The sequence below is a fragment of the Rhopalosiphum padi genome, chromosome 2 (assembly GCF_020882245.1).
Source record: "Rhopalosiphum padi isolate XX-2018 chromosome 2, ASM2088224v1, whole genome shotgun sequence".
Taxonomy (NCBI): Eukaryota; Metazoa; Arthropoda; class Insecta; order Hemiptera; family Aphididae; genus Rhopalosiphum; species Rhopalosiphum padi.
Window position 1 is genome coordinate 73,902,011 of NC_083598.1, and position 16,309 is coordinate 73,918,319.

Genomic DNA, 16,309 nt, shown 5'->3' on the forward strand with positions numbered 1-16,309 from the left:
GGCGCGTACGAAATCAAAGTATTATTATACATGACATAAATAACAGTCAAGGGTATAAAAACGGTTAACGTTGGGGTATAGATTTTTTGATTCGGTATTTTTTATAAATAATATAATATAATAATATAAAATTATAAGTAAAAATGCAGGATTTCGAATTTAGTTTCAAAAAAAAAAAAAAAAAAATGAATGAATAATAATAATAAAAAATAAATGAAATTATATACACGGAAAATGAATTGGATAAAGCGTACTCGGCATAAATATAATACATTTATATATTTGAAAATAAAATGGAAACTTCCAAAGGAAATGTTTTTTTTTTTTTTGATCTCAACAACTACGATTTAAGTCACGTAATATCTGCACGCAATATTCAAAAATATCCTAATTCCGTTAGCTCTGTTTAAAAAATAATATACGTATAGTTATTGAACAAAAACGCAGCATCAAATAATATCATTTTTGTTTACCTCTTGCTTATATAATATTTTCTCGGAAAAAACTCTGACAGATTTTTGAATATCGTGACTCCTACATTGAACGATTTGTTAACCCATTTGTCGATTTGAACGTCGCACATGGAAACGATTACTTTTGGTTGTTGTGAGGAACTAATTATTTGTCTGAAAAAAACATACATCGTACTTAGAATAAAGAGACTATGTCAAGTGATTTAAAAAATAAAATAAAATAAAATTAGCATTATGTACTTGTCGTAAAACCTGTGCGTTACATTTCTACTATGATTTTTTACTACTTCTGAGGCCGACGCAACATATATATTTTCGATTTGGTTGATGTTCTGTTTAGTTCCTTTGTTGGTGAACAAGTAAAACGCTTTCAACAGCGTCCACGTTTCGATCATATCCAGAAGTTGAACAATTTTCTGCCAGATAACAAAAAAAAAAAACAAAAATACATTATTTAATATAATACGAAATCCCACTATATATAAGTAAAATAAAAACCCGTAGCTGCTACTTAATATTTTGTTTAGTGTAAGAAAAAAACATAGAATCATAATATGTTCATATTATATTATGTTTTAAAATTATGATTAAAAAAAATGGATCAACAAGTTTGCTATCCATGACTCATCAGTTGCAAGAGGTAACCTCACGAAAAATCGGATTAAGAAAAAAAAAAATTGTGTTCAGATTTTACGGCATGATATTTTATTGGTTGCTATGGTAATATAACTATAGCTACCTACATCTTACCTAAATGTAAAATACATTAGTAATCGGTTTCTATGGGAAATTTAGACATTGTAACGCGAAATTGGTCAGTTAGTTAACGTTATTCTACTGTGGATCCAGTTGCTAGGGGCAACACAGGCAGGTATTATAAAGCGAAATTACAACATTATAATTTGAGATTATTTGGTGCCACGACATTTATAACGGTCTTTTAACTAAATACTATTCATTTAAATTTGTTAAAATTTTATTGCGATGGCTAGTGTAACGCAAAATTGGTCAGAAAAAAACGTGGTATCCAGCCTAAAAACATATATGTATGTTAAAAAAATCCTAAAAGTAATAATAATATAATACAATGATAAAATAATATGTTCAGTACTGCGATCCACAGACATCAGATAGCTGAAATACACTTACCTTTTCATTGACGACCGAATCGTTTTCCAACAACATGCTGAGTATATTGTCAAAACTATCAGAAGTTTGGTCGAGGTCAGCCAAATCGTATGATTTTTGTAGGTACGACGTAACGGACACAAGGAAATCGATGACAGGCTCGCCCTCGCCTGGATACCATTTGGCTGTGGTGTGAAGTTCGTTGTATAGTGAGCTCAAAGTTTTCGCGGCCGTCACGTTGACCTTATCATAACCCAACGTTTTTTTACGAAACTGAAAATTAATCGTGTATAATTCCGTTTGAAAACCGCATAATAATAATACTTGATTTAAACATTGTATATATTATAGCATAACATAACAGCGTATCATAGGTGTGTAGTGTGTATACAATATAATGTGTCTTAATACAGTTTTGACAATATGCACTCACAACACGGTATATATGTTGTAATTGAATTGAATAAAAAAAAAGAAAACAGAAAGCGTGTCGTTGAAAGGTTTTCCGGAAATGTGGCATGCAACGTCAGTGGCGGTGTCGTGAGTATCGCACGCGTTAAACGCATGTTTTTATTTATTTATTTATTTGTTTGTTTTTTTTTTTTTTTTTGTCAGTTTAACTACAAAAACAGAGGCGTTGTAAAAAGCGTATAGTGTTTATCTATCGGAAAAGTTTTTTAATTAAACTGAAAATCCCAGAAACTCGGTCTTTGCAGAGCGATCGTTGTACACAATACACATTTACATAATACTATATTTATACGCACATCCACATACGAGATACAAGTCGACGCTACCTTACGGCTAAATACGTCGGTGTCTTATTATTTGGGGATTATAAAAATAGACAGTGCGCGCTTTCGAAAAGAATGTGATAAATGGTTTTTGGTTTTGAACGAATAGTAATAACCTAAAAACCTATTCTAATTAGATATTCTAGCATACTTAATGAAACAATAAATCTCTATATATTATATTATTGACAGCGTGTTTCCTTTTAAAGGTAACACGAAAAATGTCAGTTATGTTTCAGCGACCTCGGAATAATATTATGAGGTTTTTGTGAGAAGATAGGGAATACCCAAACACACATTTTTTGATGATTTTTAAATTTGTATATCTTCCAGTGTGCGTATGCGCAATACAAATTGTATTTTTTTAAATAGCTACAGGTGTTTTCATACTAAATTCGAATAAACCGACATTTTTTAAGTCGTTTTGACCTCTTAACCATAACTCTAAAACCTAAATTTATTGAATGAAAATGAGCAAATGTTTTAATTTAAATCATTGGATTTTTTGCCGATTATTCTATGATTTTACAAATTTCTGTGCAATTCCACATACCTATTCTTTTTCACTCGCTTATAATATATTTTTAAATATTAAATAAATTATTTTTAAGACTTTAAGTATACGTTTACCTCAAATTTTGTTTTCTGTACTAGGAATACAACATTTGTAATTTCTATTATTTAATTAAAAAAACGAATTAATACCAATACCTATCTTACAAGTTGTTTAAAATTTAGTCCACCATTCTTTACGTATAACTGCAGACGACGCATTACTTCCATTTGGGTAGCAGCTAAAATGTGTTCTCTTTGAATTTCTGCACCAGCAGTTTTTTTTTTATGTATAAATTACGTGGAATTGCACAGAAATTTATAAAATCATAGGATAATCATCGAAAATGAAATGTTTTATACTAAAACATATTTTTCTCGTTATAATTCAGTCAATTTTGGTTTTAGAGCGTTAAGACGTAAAAAATCCTTAAAAAATTGATCTATCCTAATTTGGTATTGGAAATACCTGTTTCTATTTTAAAAAAAATGCAAGTTATAATGCGAATGCTTACACTGAATGATATTAATTATTTGAAAATCATCAAAAAATGTGTATTTAGGTATTCCCTATCAGCTATCTCCTTCTGAAAACCCCATATCAATCTGTGATTACTGGACTGAAATATTTCGTGTTACTTTTAAAAAGAAAACATACTGTATACTATACACATTGTAATAAAAATACTCTTTTGATGAGACTCTCTGTTTTTTTTATCCCGAACTTTTAATTTAGGGACAGTTAGCTCAGAATGATTAATTTTTTCCACGAATTTCAATGATAAAATGGCTGAGAGACACGGCGTTATGAGTAGATGAAATAGGTACATCATAATCCAAAGGTTATAATAATGCATTAGGTATAATACTTATATTAGATTAGGTTAGGAGTACATTTTGTTGATATCGCACTTTAAAACGTAAATATAAATTTATTAATATTCTCCGTCATTGCATATAAATTCTAGGTAACAAAAGAATTGTATTCGTTGACAACATGACAAAATACTTTGTAGCTCAGCCGCGTTTCGACAGTGTTAGTCATAAATTGTTATATTATAATGGTATTTACTGAAGGCCAGGTTTGTTCTTGTTAATATAATAAATTATACTTATCAACTTTTAACACTGGGCTTAAGTTTACGCCTATGTACATGCTCACACACTGCGATCTACTGTCATCACAATGACATTTGTTTTATGATGATATAAGATATAAGATGATATAAGAACCATTATAATATATATATATTTATATTAAAATTGTTATGATATTGTAGATTATATTAATATTGTATAATATATTGTACAATACTCGTGCGTTTCGTGATTACAATATCTATTTTATAACATTTTAGCGTATTTCTGTTCATTATTTACTATACGTATAATAAAAAGACACGTATCTAGTATACCATATTTTTTGGGTGGTTATTTTATCGTGGATTTGGTGAACTATCATCAAATTCAAGAAATGTTAGCCTTTGAGATGTACTGTTTTTAAATTTTTCTACAAAAATCAGTGCCTTTTTATAACAAAATGAAAAACGAAAAACTTCTTTTATTTTCTTAGACATTTGGCGATATCTCGCCAAGTAGTTTCTTTCTTGCTTAACATCTTAAGCACTTATTCATATATACTTACGCTCATAGTAATTTTGCTTAGGTCATCTGGCGCGCACCCCGAGTAGTCAGGTTTCTGCCACTCGGTTCGATTGGCGGCTGTCAGCACGCACGCACGCGACGCGTAACTGGTCGACCTATTTTTCGGACATTCCGAGGACGCCGATTTCCCGGCACCGGTCATCGGCCACACGCCATCTGCAACGCAATGTGCCATCACGTTCGTGTTGAGGACGTCTACGTACACGGTGGCATTACGCCTGCCCGCCCGGTTAGAAGCTTCACACCTGTACTCGGCTGACGACTGTAAAATGTGCGTACAATATTAGAAAACCGTATAATAAATACCCCACAGCCGTTCGGGTGATGATCACAGTGGTTTAACAGGAAGTAATATGCGTGTATACCTACGTAGAGAGGATATAATATATATATAAAGATTTTAAACACATTGTTGCGGAAATATATTGACACTGCGTTGGGTACATAATATATTTATATACATAAGCGAAAAGTCTATACGTAATTAAAAAATTATTTTTATTTGAACGCTAAAAAAAGGTTCATATTTTACTATAGATCTGAATAAAATCATTTGGATAGATCACCCCACGACAAGGTAATTGCGAATGTGAATATTACTTTCACGATTCATAATATTCTCACCGTTATATTCTTCACGTAAAGCACGCTACCTCCACGGTGTAAGTCTTCCCAGAATACGTTCTTGTCGATTTTCACCAAACGCATATCACTATCTAGCCACGTATTACCAAATTTTGTGAATTCGTTTTTCAAGAAACACATTATCGTCACATTGTCACCCTGCAAGTAAAGACCGGTAAGTATAAAAAAATTTATTTATTCAACTGAATGTGACGATGTGTGTGTTAAATCACCGGCTTAACCGTAACAGACGGTTTCATTATGACTTCTGGTAGAGGGATCACGGTTAACGCGACTGATTGACATTGTTGGTAAGAATGGTCAGATACTTGGCAAGTAAATTTTCCAGAGTCAAAGATGTCAGCGTGTTCGATCACCAACATTGAAGACTTATAATCGGGTTTGTCCATTTTCTTGATTTTTGTCCAAATGTTTCTAATAAAAAATAAAATACGTATTTCTTCAAAATTGTATTTGGTAAAGTTGATTGTTAGTGTTATAGAATTTATTGAAATCCTTACACACTGTTAAGTTAATTTTTTAGATTGTATTGTTTTTTTGTTATGATTTTAGATAAGTAGATTTAGTTACAATCATTTTTAAATGGAAATAAATTGAATTGTTTTTTGTATTTTTGTAATTTGAAATTTCTAATATACTGAAGCAGATATTTTTTTAACTTTTAACTATCTTAATATTATTGGTCTCGTACTACGCGTTTTTCGGTTTAAATAAAAGTTATATACATAATTTATACTTTCATTATTTAGTATATTATGTAATATATATATATATATATGTGTGTATGTGTGTGTGTGTGTGTGTGTGTGTGTGTGTGTGTGTATTCAAATAATTTGAAGTACATACCCGAATAACGAAACAACAAAAAGTGCTGTAAAATAAAAATTAAATTTAAAGTATACCTACATAAAGATTTTTTTTGCACACACAAATTATACTGGTCTAGAAAACTTTTGTGTGTTATCGTAAGGTGTAGTACTGTAGTGGCATACCATACAAATTAAATTGTTTTACAATTAATCATCATGATTATTATAAATGTATTTCTAACAAAAAAATACATTATATTTTAGTATAAAGCAAAATGTGTTTATTATTTTTCCCGGGGTATCATAGGTTATCTTGGTATTTATTTATTGTTATTAACTATATTATATTCTATATAAACTATAGAACTATTATCATATAAATGTTCATATCAGTAATTTAAATCTAATCGGTTTTACATAATTACATGTTCTTAAACCATACAATATGAAAAAAAAATCCAATTATAAAATGTACCTGGTTGATATTGACGTATTAATTGGGATTCCATCTTTAAACCATTTGAACTGCATATCTGGCGGTCCTTGAGCTATACATGATATAATGAACGGTTCTCCTTCGGGTATGGAATCTCGATTTTTATTCACGTCCATTTTCTACAATAGTCAATGAAAGTACAACTCATAAATTAATTGAAAAATAAATTATAAATGTCCACATACATTTAACCACAACGATGGTTCTTGCTGAAAGGATAGCGCCGTTTTTACCAGCGGCACAGTCCCAGATCCAAGAGAACCATTGGCTATCATATGGTTTAATAAGTCTTGTACAATTTTCTGATCCGATTTACGTGAATAAAATTCAAAATGGACATCTCCAGTTTTTGGTCTAAATTCATTCCACGATAACACAATACAATGTTAGTTAATTGATTCAGTACTATACTAATTCTCAACCTGGTGGTAGGAACAGGTAGTGAACTTCTTTACATATACATGTAATAAATTATTTTATATTTAGATGTCGTGAAAAACGGATTATTTAATTTAAGTAGCGTTCACTTAAAAAAAAAGTTTAGAATCTAAAATAACAGATTATATTAAACACCGTCAGTTTGAACATAATATCACATACTTCGAAACACAATGTATTGTAATAATAAAAATACAAAAGAATTTAATTACAATTGAACTATAATGTCTGTATATTTTATAAATACGCATAAAAAAATGGTATTCATTAAGATGATAAGATTATTATTTTTTTCGTTTCATTAAGATAAAAAAAATAAAATATTTATTTAAACATAGTATAATACGGTATGTTATATGATATTTAATTTTTCCTGATAGAGGATTTTAAAACAATTCAAAAATACATTATTATGTCGAGATATGAACAGATATTATAATAATATTAAATAAATAAACATACAGTCGAGTTATAACGACTGAAACTTGAATAAAAATAAGGATTAATACTAAACAAAGATAGAGGTAGGTATTTAATTTATATTAATATATTATTTATAATATATTTTATAGGACCTATTAGTTTATTCGAGTTGCTCAGATTCGAGTTATCGTAGTTGCATGATTTTACCATACAATGTTTGTTAAATAATATAATTGTTTGTACTTACAAAATCGATGTTATTCTTAAGTCATATGGTTCATGCGAATTTGTCGGTAATTTCAAGTGTTTTCTGAACTATAAATAAAAAACATTAATCATGAAAAATATAAAAATAAATAAACAATTACAAAATTATTTATTGATAGTTATTTAATTTTATTATTTCAGCGCATTTAGGTACTTTAATTCTAATCCATTTGGTACTTAGATAGAATAATAACGTGTTTTCCGGTTGGAATGAGATTATGACCCGGTGGTGTATATATTTACGTCTTATTTCTGATTGGTTGCATGTGTTCCTGAACACGGTGACAATAATTACGCGCATTCTGTTTACTAACAGTGAAGAGCGCAGATGTATTTCCCATCTCTGTCGGATTTGTCCACAAATCAAGTAATACTGCCACCGACTTGCCCGTGAATAGAGATATACTCAAACCAAAATTACCAAAGGGGTGTGCTCGTTTATTTCTAGGCAAAGTCGGGTGATTTAGATAGTATTATAGGAGTATGTGTTGTATATTAAGCCATTAGAATTGTTGTGGTGTCTCACAGCTTTGAAAATTATTTATGTATAAGGAAATCGCGTTGAAAAAAAATATAGTGTAGTGTTCGTGTTTCTTAAAAATTTCAGACATCCGAATTACATTTTGTAGAAAATTATTTATGCAAATACTCTGATGAATGTTTAATTTTATAATCTGTATTAAAACAATAATGAAAGAATAAGTGGGACGCTGGTAAAAGAGGAGTTTAACGTAAAAAGCGGGGACATCCGCTAAATGTAAATCGTATTGTTATTACATACTTATAGTAAACACAGTTCGTGTACATTCAATCATATTGCATAGAAAAAATAAAATATAAGACATAGAACGAGCACTAGAGATTAACATACGTAGAATTATGGACTCATATGTTGACATCTATCGGACATGTAATATAACATGATATTAAAGCGATAATCGTTTGTTTCAGCCTATTTAACGACGTATCATCTTATGTGACTATTTTTCACAAACTTATACTGTATAAATCATTCTTTTGTTGTGAAACACGTTTGGTCATAAATTTGAAAAGTATAGAAAAAGAAAGCGTTATTATTGTTATTATATTTTTTTCTGAAAACTATTCAAAGCGAACAATATATTATACATTATATTTTATTCTCATTTTGTTGGTTCGGAAATAAAACATTTAACTGTTTGTGTTTTTTTTTTTTTTTTAGTATATTATATACATATGTTTTGTTTATTTTATTTTATTTGTGTCTTATTGTTTGTTTAACCTTAACAATTTTAGTTTAGAATGTTTACTTTCAGTAAAAAGAATATAGATTTTTTGTTGTAACTGACGAATATTAATGTAGTTTTTTATATGTAAACACAAATTTGCATTTTTTGAAAAATATAATGGTATATAAATTCATTTTTGAACATGGATTATACAGACTTAAATTGGTTAAATTTTGTTTACAAACGTACAAGTGAGATATAACTAAGAGTGGTAAAATTTACTTTTTTAAATTATTTTCATTGTTAAATAATAAAATAAAAAAAACTAACGATTTGCTTTATGGGTAAATTCATCGTAATACAGTATGTGTATATTTAAGAGAAAATATTTTATATTATTTGGACTCTAGTATGAAGTCCGTATTGTGTCAATATAGATTAAATTAGATTTTGGTTTAACCTATTTTATCAATACATCTCAACACACGTCTAAATCGTTTAGATGTCATCTCGTGTCATCATTTTTACTAACTTTCTATTTCCTGTTTCCTTTACATAGGTTATACATGATAATATATATTCCTTCCGTTATCTTAAAGATAATTTTATTTATTTATAGAAAAGGTTGGCTATCTTCGTGTTCGTTTGAAAGTTTTGTAAAATAAAAATCATGCTATTATGTAAACTTTAGAATTAGGAAACTTAAAACTGTACCGGACATTCTAACAAATAAATCAATAATTTAGAAGGGCGGCGAATCATTAAAATTCCTCGGCTATGTGGTCACTGGGTCGATTGGTTTTTTGTCGAGAGGTTTTCACACCGACGCGATATACTTATAAGCGGTTATACGGGCTCTATTTATATAATACTGATTTGAAGCCCCGCTGGTATAATATGTTTAATACGGGGTACTGATGTTATACGTTATCTTGATATAAAACAATATTTGATTATACATAATTATCCGGTAAAAATGTTTGTGTATCTGAACGGACTATTGAATCATATAATAATTATTATAATTCGTAAAATGGCTCGATAGCTGAATCAATTGATCGAACGGAAAATATAATGTCAAACGTTTCTGGGTTAATGGATTAAATGAGAAATATAGTACACTGTTATATTATAAGTCTTTAAGCCCGGTATCAAATAAAACTACGATAGTTTATTGAATGCAGTCAGTACATAGAACGTTGAATAGAACAATAAAGTCCCCCGAAAATATCGTAATGAGATGTGTGTCAAGTTTATTTTGTCCTATATAAAATAATATCGCAGAAAAGAGTTGATGTTTTCAACAATGTATGCTATTCAATTGTATATCGGGAAAAAGGTAAAGTGTACACATAAATATTTTTTTCAGTACACACTACACAGGTTAGGTATTAATAAGTAGTAATATAAATGGAGTTAAAGCATTAATCCTCAACGAACAATAACTGCATTCTGTATAATAATTTAAAAAAATAATAACGGTAGGTACTCAATACGATTGATCATCAGCTATATGTTTTTTGTACATATTGAGCAATTTAATAATTATTCCAAGCAAATAAAATCACATTTATTTTGTTTGATATAGTTGTGATGTAAAATTAGTTTCACTACTATATTTTGTTAGTCGATTTTGAACTATGATAATATGATACTAATAACTATAAAAATAATATTTTAATGAGTTCATCTACTATTATCGAACGCATAATTTATTAGATTATGTAAGGCATAATTGGTATTTATATACCACTTTATACCATTTTATACCATTTTATTTATACATTTATCTTTATTATCATCATATTTAAATAAAATAATAATAATAATAATTTTTCATATAATTAGAAATTCAATTTATTAATTGAACATTTTTTTTTTTTTTATTGAAGTTCACAGTTTTGGTTATTACATGTTATTATATAATCGTGTATTCGTGTTTATATGTATAAAAAGGTTTTTTCATACCATCGTCACCAGGGACTGATGAAAATTTAGTAACAACAATAATACATTTAAAAGGAAAAGTTTTATTTAAAAGTGTGTATTTTATTAACATTACGTCACCGTTATTCTATTACTTCATATAGTTATATATTTTCTTATTAACGTTTTTTTTTATGTCTATTTTAAAAACAATAATTTTTTCTCAAACTGTAAAATAAATAATATAAGTATTTATTTCTACACCAGTCTTAAAATTCAGAAATATTGATTTGAATATAAAACATATGATTTAAAAATTCCGTTTACATTTATTTTAGAATATCGATTATCTAATAAAAATACAAATATTTATATAAGTTTCAATTTTTACACTAGTAAATACGTTTATTGTCAGTGTTTGCTGAGAATTAAGAATAAACTGCAAAATAACTAGAGTAAAATACATGCAATAAAATATATACATGAGATAATTGAAAGAGTTGCAAATAATATCTAATAAATACAGTATAGACAACAGTTTAGAAAAATAACACGCCCCACAGATAAAATAATCTTAAATAAATATAAAAAAAAATTGAAAATTGTGTCACAAAAAATTACCTTGACAATATTTATTTGTCTAAATTAGATAAAAAAAATAATTTTTTTTTTATGTAAATTATTTATCTATTAATAATGTAGATCACTGACACTAACTTACCAAGGTGTAATAAAAATAAGAAACTGCGACTTCCCGCTTGACAGCTCACAATAAAAAGGTTGGTTCTCGATTGAAAAATAAAGTTTGTATCACCGCGGGACACTTTTTAAATGGTACAATAAATCTAAATACTTGAAAACGAGGCCCTAAAGTATAATTAAATGTTTTAAAAATCAGAATTTGAATAAATTCATTATTAAAACGGAGTAATAACAAGGCGGCGAGTAGGCTTGTTTAATCACCCTGCATAAGTATATAATAATAATTATAATAATTTTATTGCAACGACGATATCGTACACAGTGTTATCAAGCTACGAAATAAATGTATAATTAAACCGTTTGATAACGCGTCCGACGCAAATGGCTGGTTCGAGTCGTACTGTACGGTTATGTTATTTGTACACGCGCCTGCGCGGATTCAGTAAGACATGTTCTTAATTCATATTATTATTATAATATTATATAATGTGTAAAATATTATCAGTCTAATGTGTAACCGAACCCCCCCTCCCCGTCACCTATGTTTTCATTACAATTACCCGCGCAGTGTGGATTGTCTACAAATATAATAGTGCCTATAAATATATACCTAATAATAATATAGTACGCACGATTACGACGGGGCGCCGCTGTCTGGTTATTATTATTTATTATAGAGATACGCTTGGTGACGCACACGCGCGCGGCTGTACCGAAATTGCCTACTCGGAGCGCCGGCTAATTGACTGCTCGTGTGTCATTACGGTCAACTCGTCAATGTGCATAAACATAATGGTACCTGGTTTATAACTTATTACATAACATGTAATGATCATTATCATTTTACAATGTGAAACAGTACGCGGTATTTGTAGCTGACACGAAACGGGCAATAATGCGAACGGTACTTATAACATTATTATTATTATACCACGACATTATGCACCACAATAGGTATTAATGTTTTCGGAGAACAACACACGTCGCTATGTACTTTGTCATGAACAACGATATTTTTTATTATTTTTCCATAATTTTTTAGTTAAATTACATGACGTATATCATATTATTGTAGATAATTACAAAACCTATACATTATTAACAATTATCGTTACACTGACTACGTGGTGGGTTCCATTTCTCGGTATTATTTTCGTAGAATTTAATATATTTGAAATATCGGCGCAGTCGTTAAGTGGACGTCATTTCCGCAATTTGAGTTCAGCAGAACCCATTTTATGTCGATGTTAGCTTTAATACTGAAGTAAATTTACCTGTTATCAAACTTAAAGGTAAGAATATTATCTAGAAAATTGCATTTGCTTTTTTTTTTTATATATCATAATTTTAATGTGAGTTATAGGCTATATTAGCTATATGTAAGATATTACAACTTTAAAACGCTCATAACTCACTTTGTAATTATAATATTAATAAAAGCATATGAGATGCCCTAAATAATATTCTTGCTTCGAAGTTTGATAATAGGTAAATTGACTCCATTATTAAAGCTAACAACATACAATGGGTTATGCTCAACGCAAATTGAATATGATGTACGGTTACATGTTAGTAAGGCGGAGACAACACACGCGGGTACAACGTCATGTTAATTATAAACAAATTCGATACGCAATTTATTCAATTCGCATTCGACAATTAATTGACATTAAAACGAGAATAACAGTACAATTGTATTTGCATAATTCACTAGAAAAAAAAAATACAGTACCTATTGTTAAATACAACTCCAATGAGTAACGGTTTTGTTTTGTTTTCATTTTACTTTTTTTAATTCCCCAGGACACCGCTCGCTGTATGGTAAATTTAGTCTACGATTGTCTGCGTAAATACTTTTCAAATTTTATATATTTTAATATATTGTCCGATTTCCGTCTTTTTTTAAAGATTGGCACTTTCAAATTGCTATGAAAGTTTTGCCTGAAGAACATAAAGAATAATTATGGAATATAATTAAATTATCGGCGGAAATTATATAAGCATTTTAAAATTTTGATAGTAGATGTCCCGTGGGTCCTGAAGTTTTAATTTCTCGGTATACGATTCAGTAATTTTGGCTTATGAAAAAACTACTGTGTAATTAAACTTTCAGTGCTATTTACATTGTTGAACATTATATTTGATATATTTTAATATGTTTACAATTAGTAAAAACAAATTAATATTTCATAATACACAGATAACTGTACGCGTATTGCATATACAGTCCGTGTACGAATAAAAGCTGCATGCTCTATACGTATATAAAATACATAATATATACATAAATGCACACATTATGCATACCTACATACATGTATTCATACATACATACATACATACGATATATATATAAATATAATTAATATACTTTGACAATTAAAAATAATAAACGTTACTGTTAAGACAAGTGCGACTGCATTTATAAGGAGTACTTATACAGTCCTTATCTTTTAATCTAATGGTATGATATTATTACTCTGTGAAATCATAAATTTAACATGTTGGAAAATAGTACTGATATTATTTTGCGTAGAACATTAAGTTGCATGATATTCACCATTTCCCTAATAAACATGAAACTAAAACAATGTTCTATCGTAATGATATAATATTGCCCATAAAAGATACTACAACGCTTATATTTTGTACTCACTAATTAATGATATTATTTTCTAAAATATTTAAAATCATTTTTTATTTAAGATTATGTATAAAAAAATAGTTTTAACATTACCGAACAAGATTTGCGTAGAAGTATACAGGAAATGATAATAATAATAGCCATAACATATTATTTTTTTTCCTTGCCGTATTTTCTCTCGGTTTGGTAACATGACGGTGTACCACATAAATATGGCCATAGAAAATAAATTGTATACGACTCTTTTGTCGTTATAGTCTTATAGAAAGAACGGAAAGACAGAAACATTAACAAACAACGCGCCATTCGGTCGAAATAATTGAATTGACAGCTGTGGGCATAAAAAGAGGAAAACGAAGAATACTATTAACAGTAATACACTTTAAACGCATTATTCCACATCAATTTAAATATTCAACATTCCCGAAAATATAATATAGGTACATAGTGAGAAGAATGTTTCATATAAATTTACGGAGATAATAAATTAAATGGACTTACGGTAATCTACAGTGACATAATTAAGAAGCAATTCTCAACGATACAATGTACCTATTATATTATTACGTATATACATTGTAATCGACGTCTATATATTATTAATATTATACGTAACAACAATATAATAATATTATGGTTTATTATTATAGGCTACCTGTATACATATTATAATATTATACATTACATATAGATAGCCGTGGAGACCAATAAATTAATGAATACGAACGCGATATTTCATAATAGATATAGGTGTATACTACATTGTTAAACGTCGATTTGTAGAAGTTGATATTGTTATATAATAATAATATATTAGGTATATACAGGTATCATGCGACAACATTCATGATTGAAGTTTCTATGGTCGCATCATTTTTGCTGTGAAAATTTATCTGTGTTTGAAACAATAAAATATGCTTTATACATACAGACGCACATACACACACACACACACACACACACACACACACACACACACACACTTATAATATATAAAAATAAAACAAATTTCGCATGGTAATTATATGATAGATGGCGTGAATATCATTTTAATAATAATACCTTATGCATATGACGTTGCGCGTCTCAGATACGACAGTAGACGAAGCACACTCGAGTTTAGTAAAATTAAATCCGTTGCGTCTGACGAGTGAAATTTTAAATTAACGTCACGTAGTTTACCGTAATTACCCCCATAGGCTCTTGGCAAGGCCATTTCACGCCAAGTCACTTAATGTCACAGCATTTCATCACCAGAACAGACGAGCCATCAAAATATTTTATCCATGTGAAATAAGTTTGACTATTAAGAGTACATGTTGCATTATTAAACGAGCCAGTACGATGATTATTCTGTAGTGGCCGGTCGGTAGCATTACATTTTTAATGACATTAAAACATTGTTATTAATAATTATACATATGAAAACTAAAACGATTATCGTTCCCATTGTCTCGAAAAATTAAATTATTTATTATTTATTATTATCGAATATTTAATATATTTATGATAATGCAGTTATGAAGTGCACGTGCACACACCAATGTCACAACAGTTTTATGAATCTGATTGTCATCCATTTTTAAAAAAAATTGTATTGTTATATCGTTTGTTAACATTGGCCATTGTCGGTGTATTTTTTTTTTCATTATTATTACGCTCGCGGGTATATTATTCACAACAAAAGTGTAAGACTGAAAAGAAAAATTAAGGTTCCTTTAAGGAAAGTCTAAGTTACGCGATGGTATCGTAACTCGAGGTTTTACAAAATTTATTGCTATACGCATGTTTTGCATGGTTTTAAATATATATTTTTTATCGTTCCGAATCATATATTCAGGGATATTATGATATCGTGAAAGTGAGTTAAGTTTTTTATATACACACATAGTAGCTATACGTATTTCTCTATATATTTATGTATAAGTACGTGCGTATACTTAAAGAAACGGACGGACGTGAGAGATCGAAAATCGCCCAACGGAAAAGACCATAACACGGGCGCGTCATAAATCGGAGACGTAGGATTTTATTTTCCCGGCACGCGTTGACAACATCTAGTCGAGGTATAAAAGCGCTGAAGAGTGTGGTCTTGTGTGCGGGGTGAAGTAAGAATCGATGAGACGGAAGGGTCGAATA

The 16,309-nt window shown here is 29.2% G+C and overlaps 1 protein-coding gene across 1 annotated transcript in view; it reads right to left on the bottom strand.

Annotated features, from left to right (window-relative positions):
• Positions 1-16,309, bottom strand: part of LOC132919693 (uncharacterized) — a 200,910-nt gene that overhangs the window by 13,839 nt on the left and 170,762 nt on the right. Inside the window, exons 8-16 of the mRNA XM_060981474.1 lie at positions 7,671-7,738; positions 6,748-6,916; positions 6,542-6,681; positions 5,470-5,671; positions 5,237-5,395; positions 4,593-4,874; positions 1,623-1,874; positions 714-889; positions 474-626 (exon numbers count right to left, since the gene is read on the bottom strand). Of these exons, the coding sequence (XP_060837457.1) occupies positions 474-626; positions 714-889; positions 1,623-1,874; positions 4,593-4,874; positions 5,237-5,395; positions 5,470-5,671; positions 6,542-6,681; positions 6,748-6,916; positions 7,671-7,738 (1,601 nt within the window). The remainder of the gene's footprint in view (positions 1-473; positions 627-713; positions 890-1,622; positions 1,875-4,592; positions 4,875-5,236; positions 5,396-5,469; positions 5,672-6,541; positions 6,682-6,747; positions 6,917-7,670; positions 7,739-16,309) is intronic.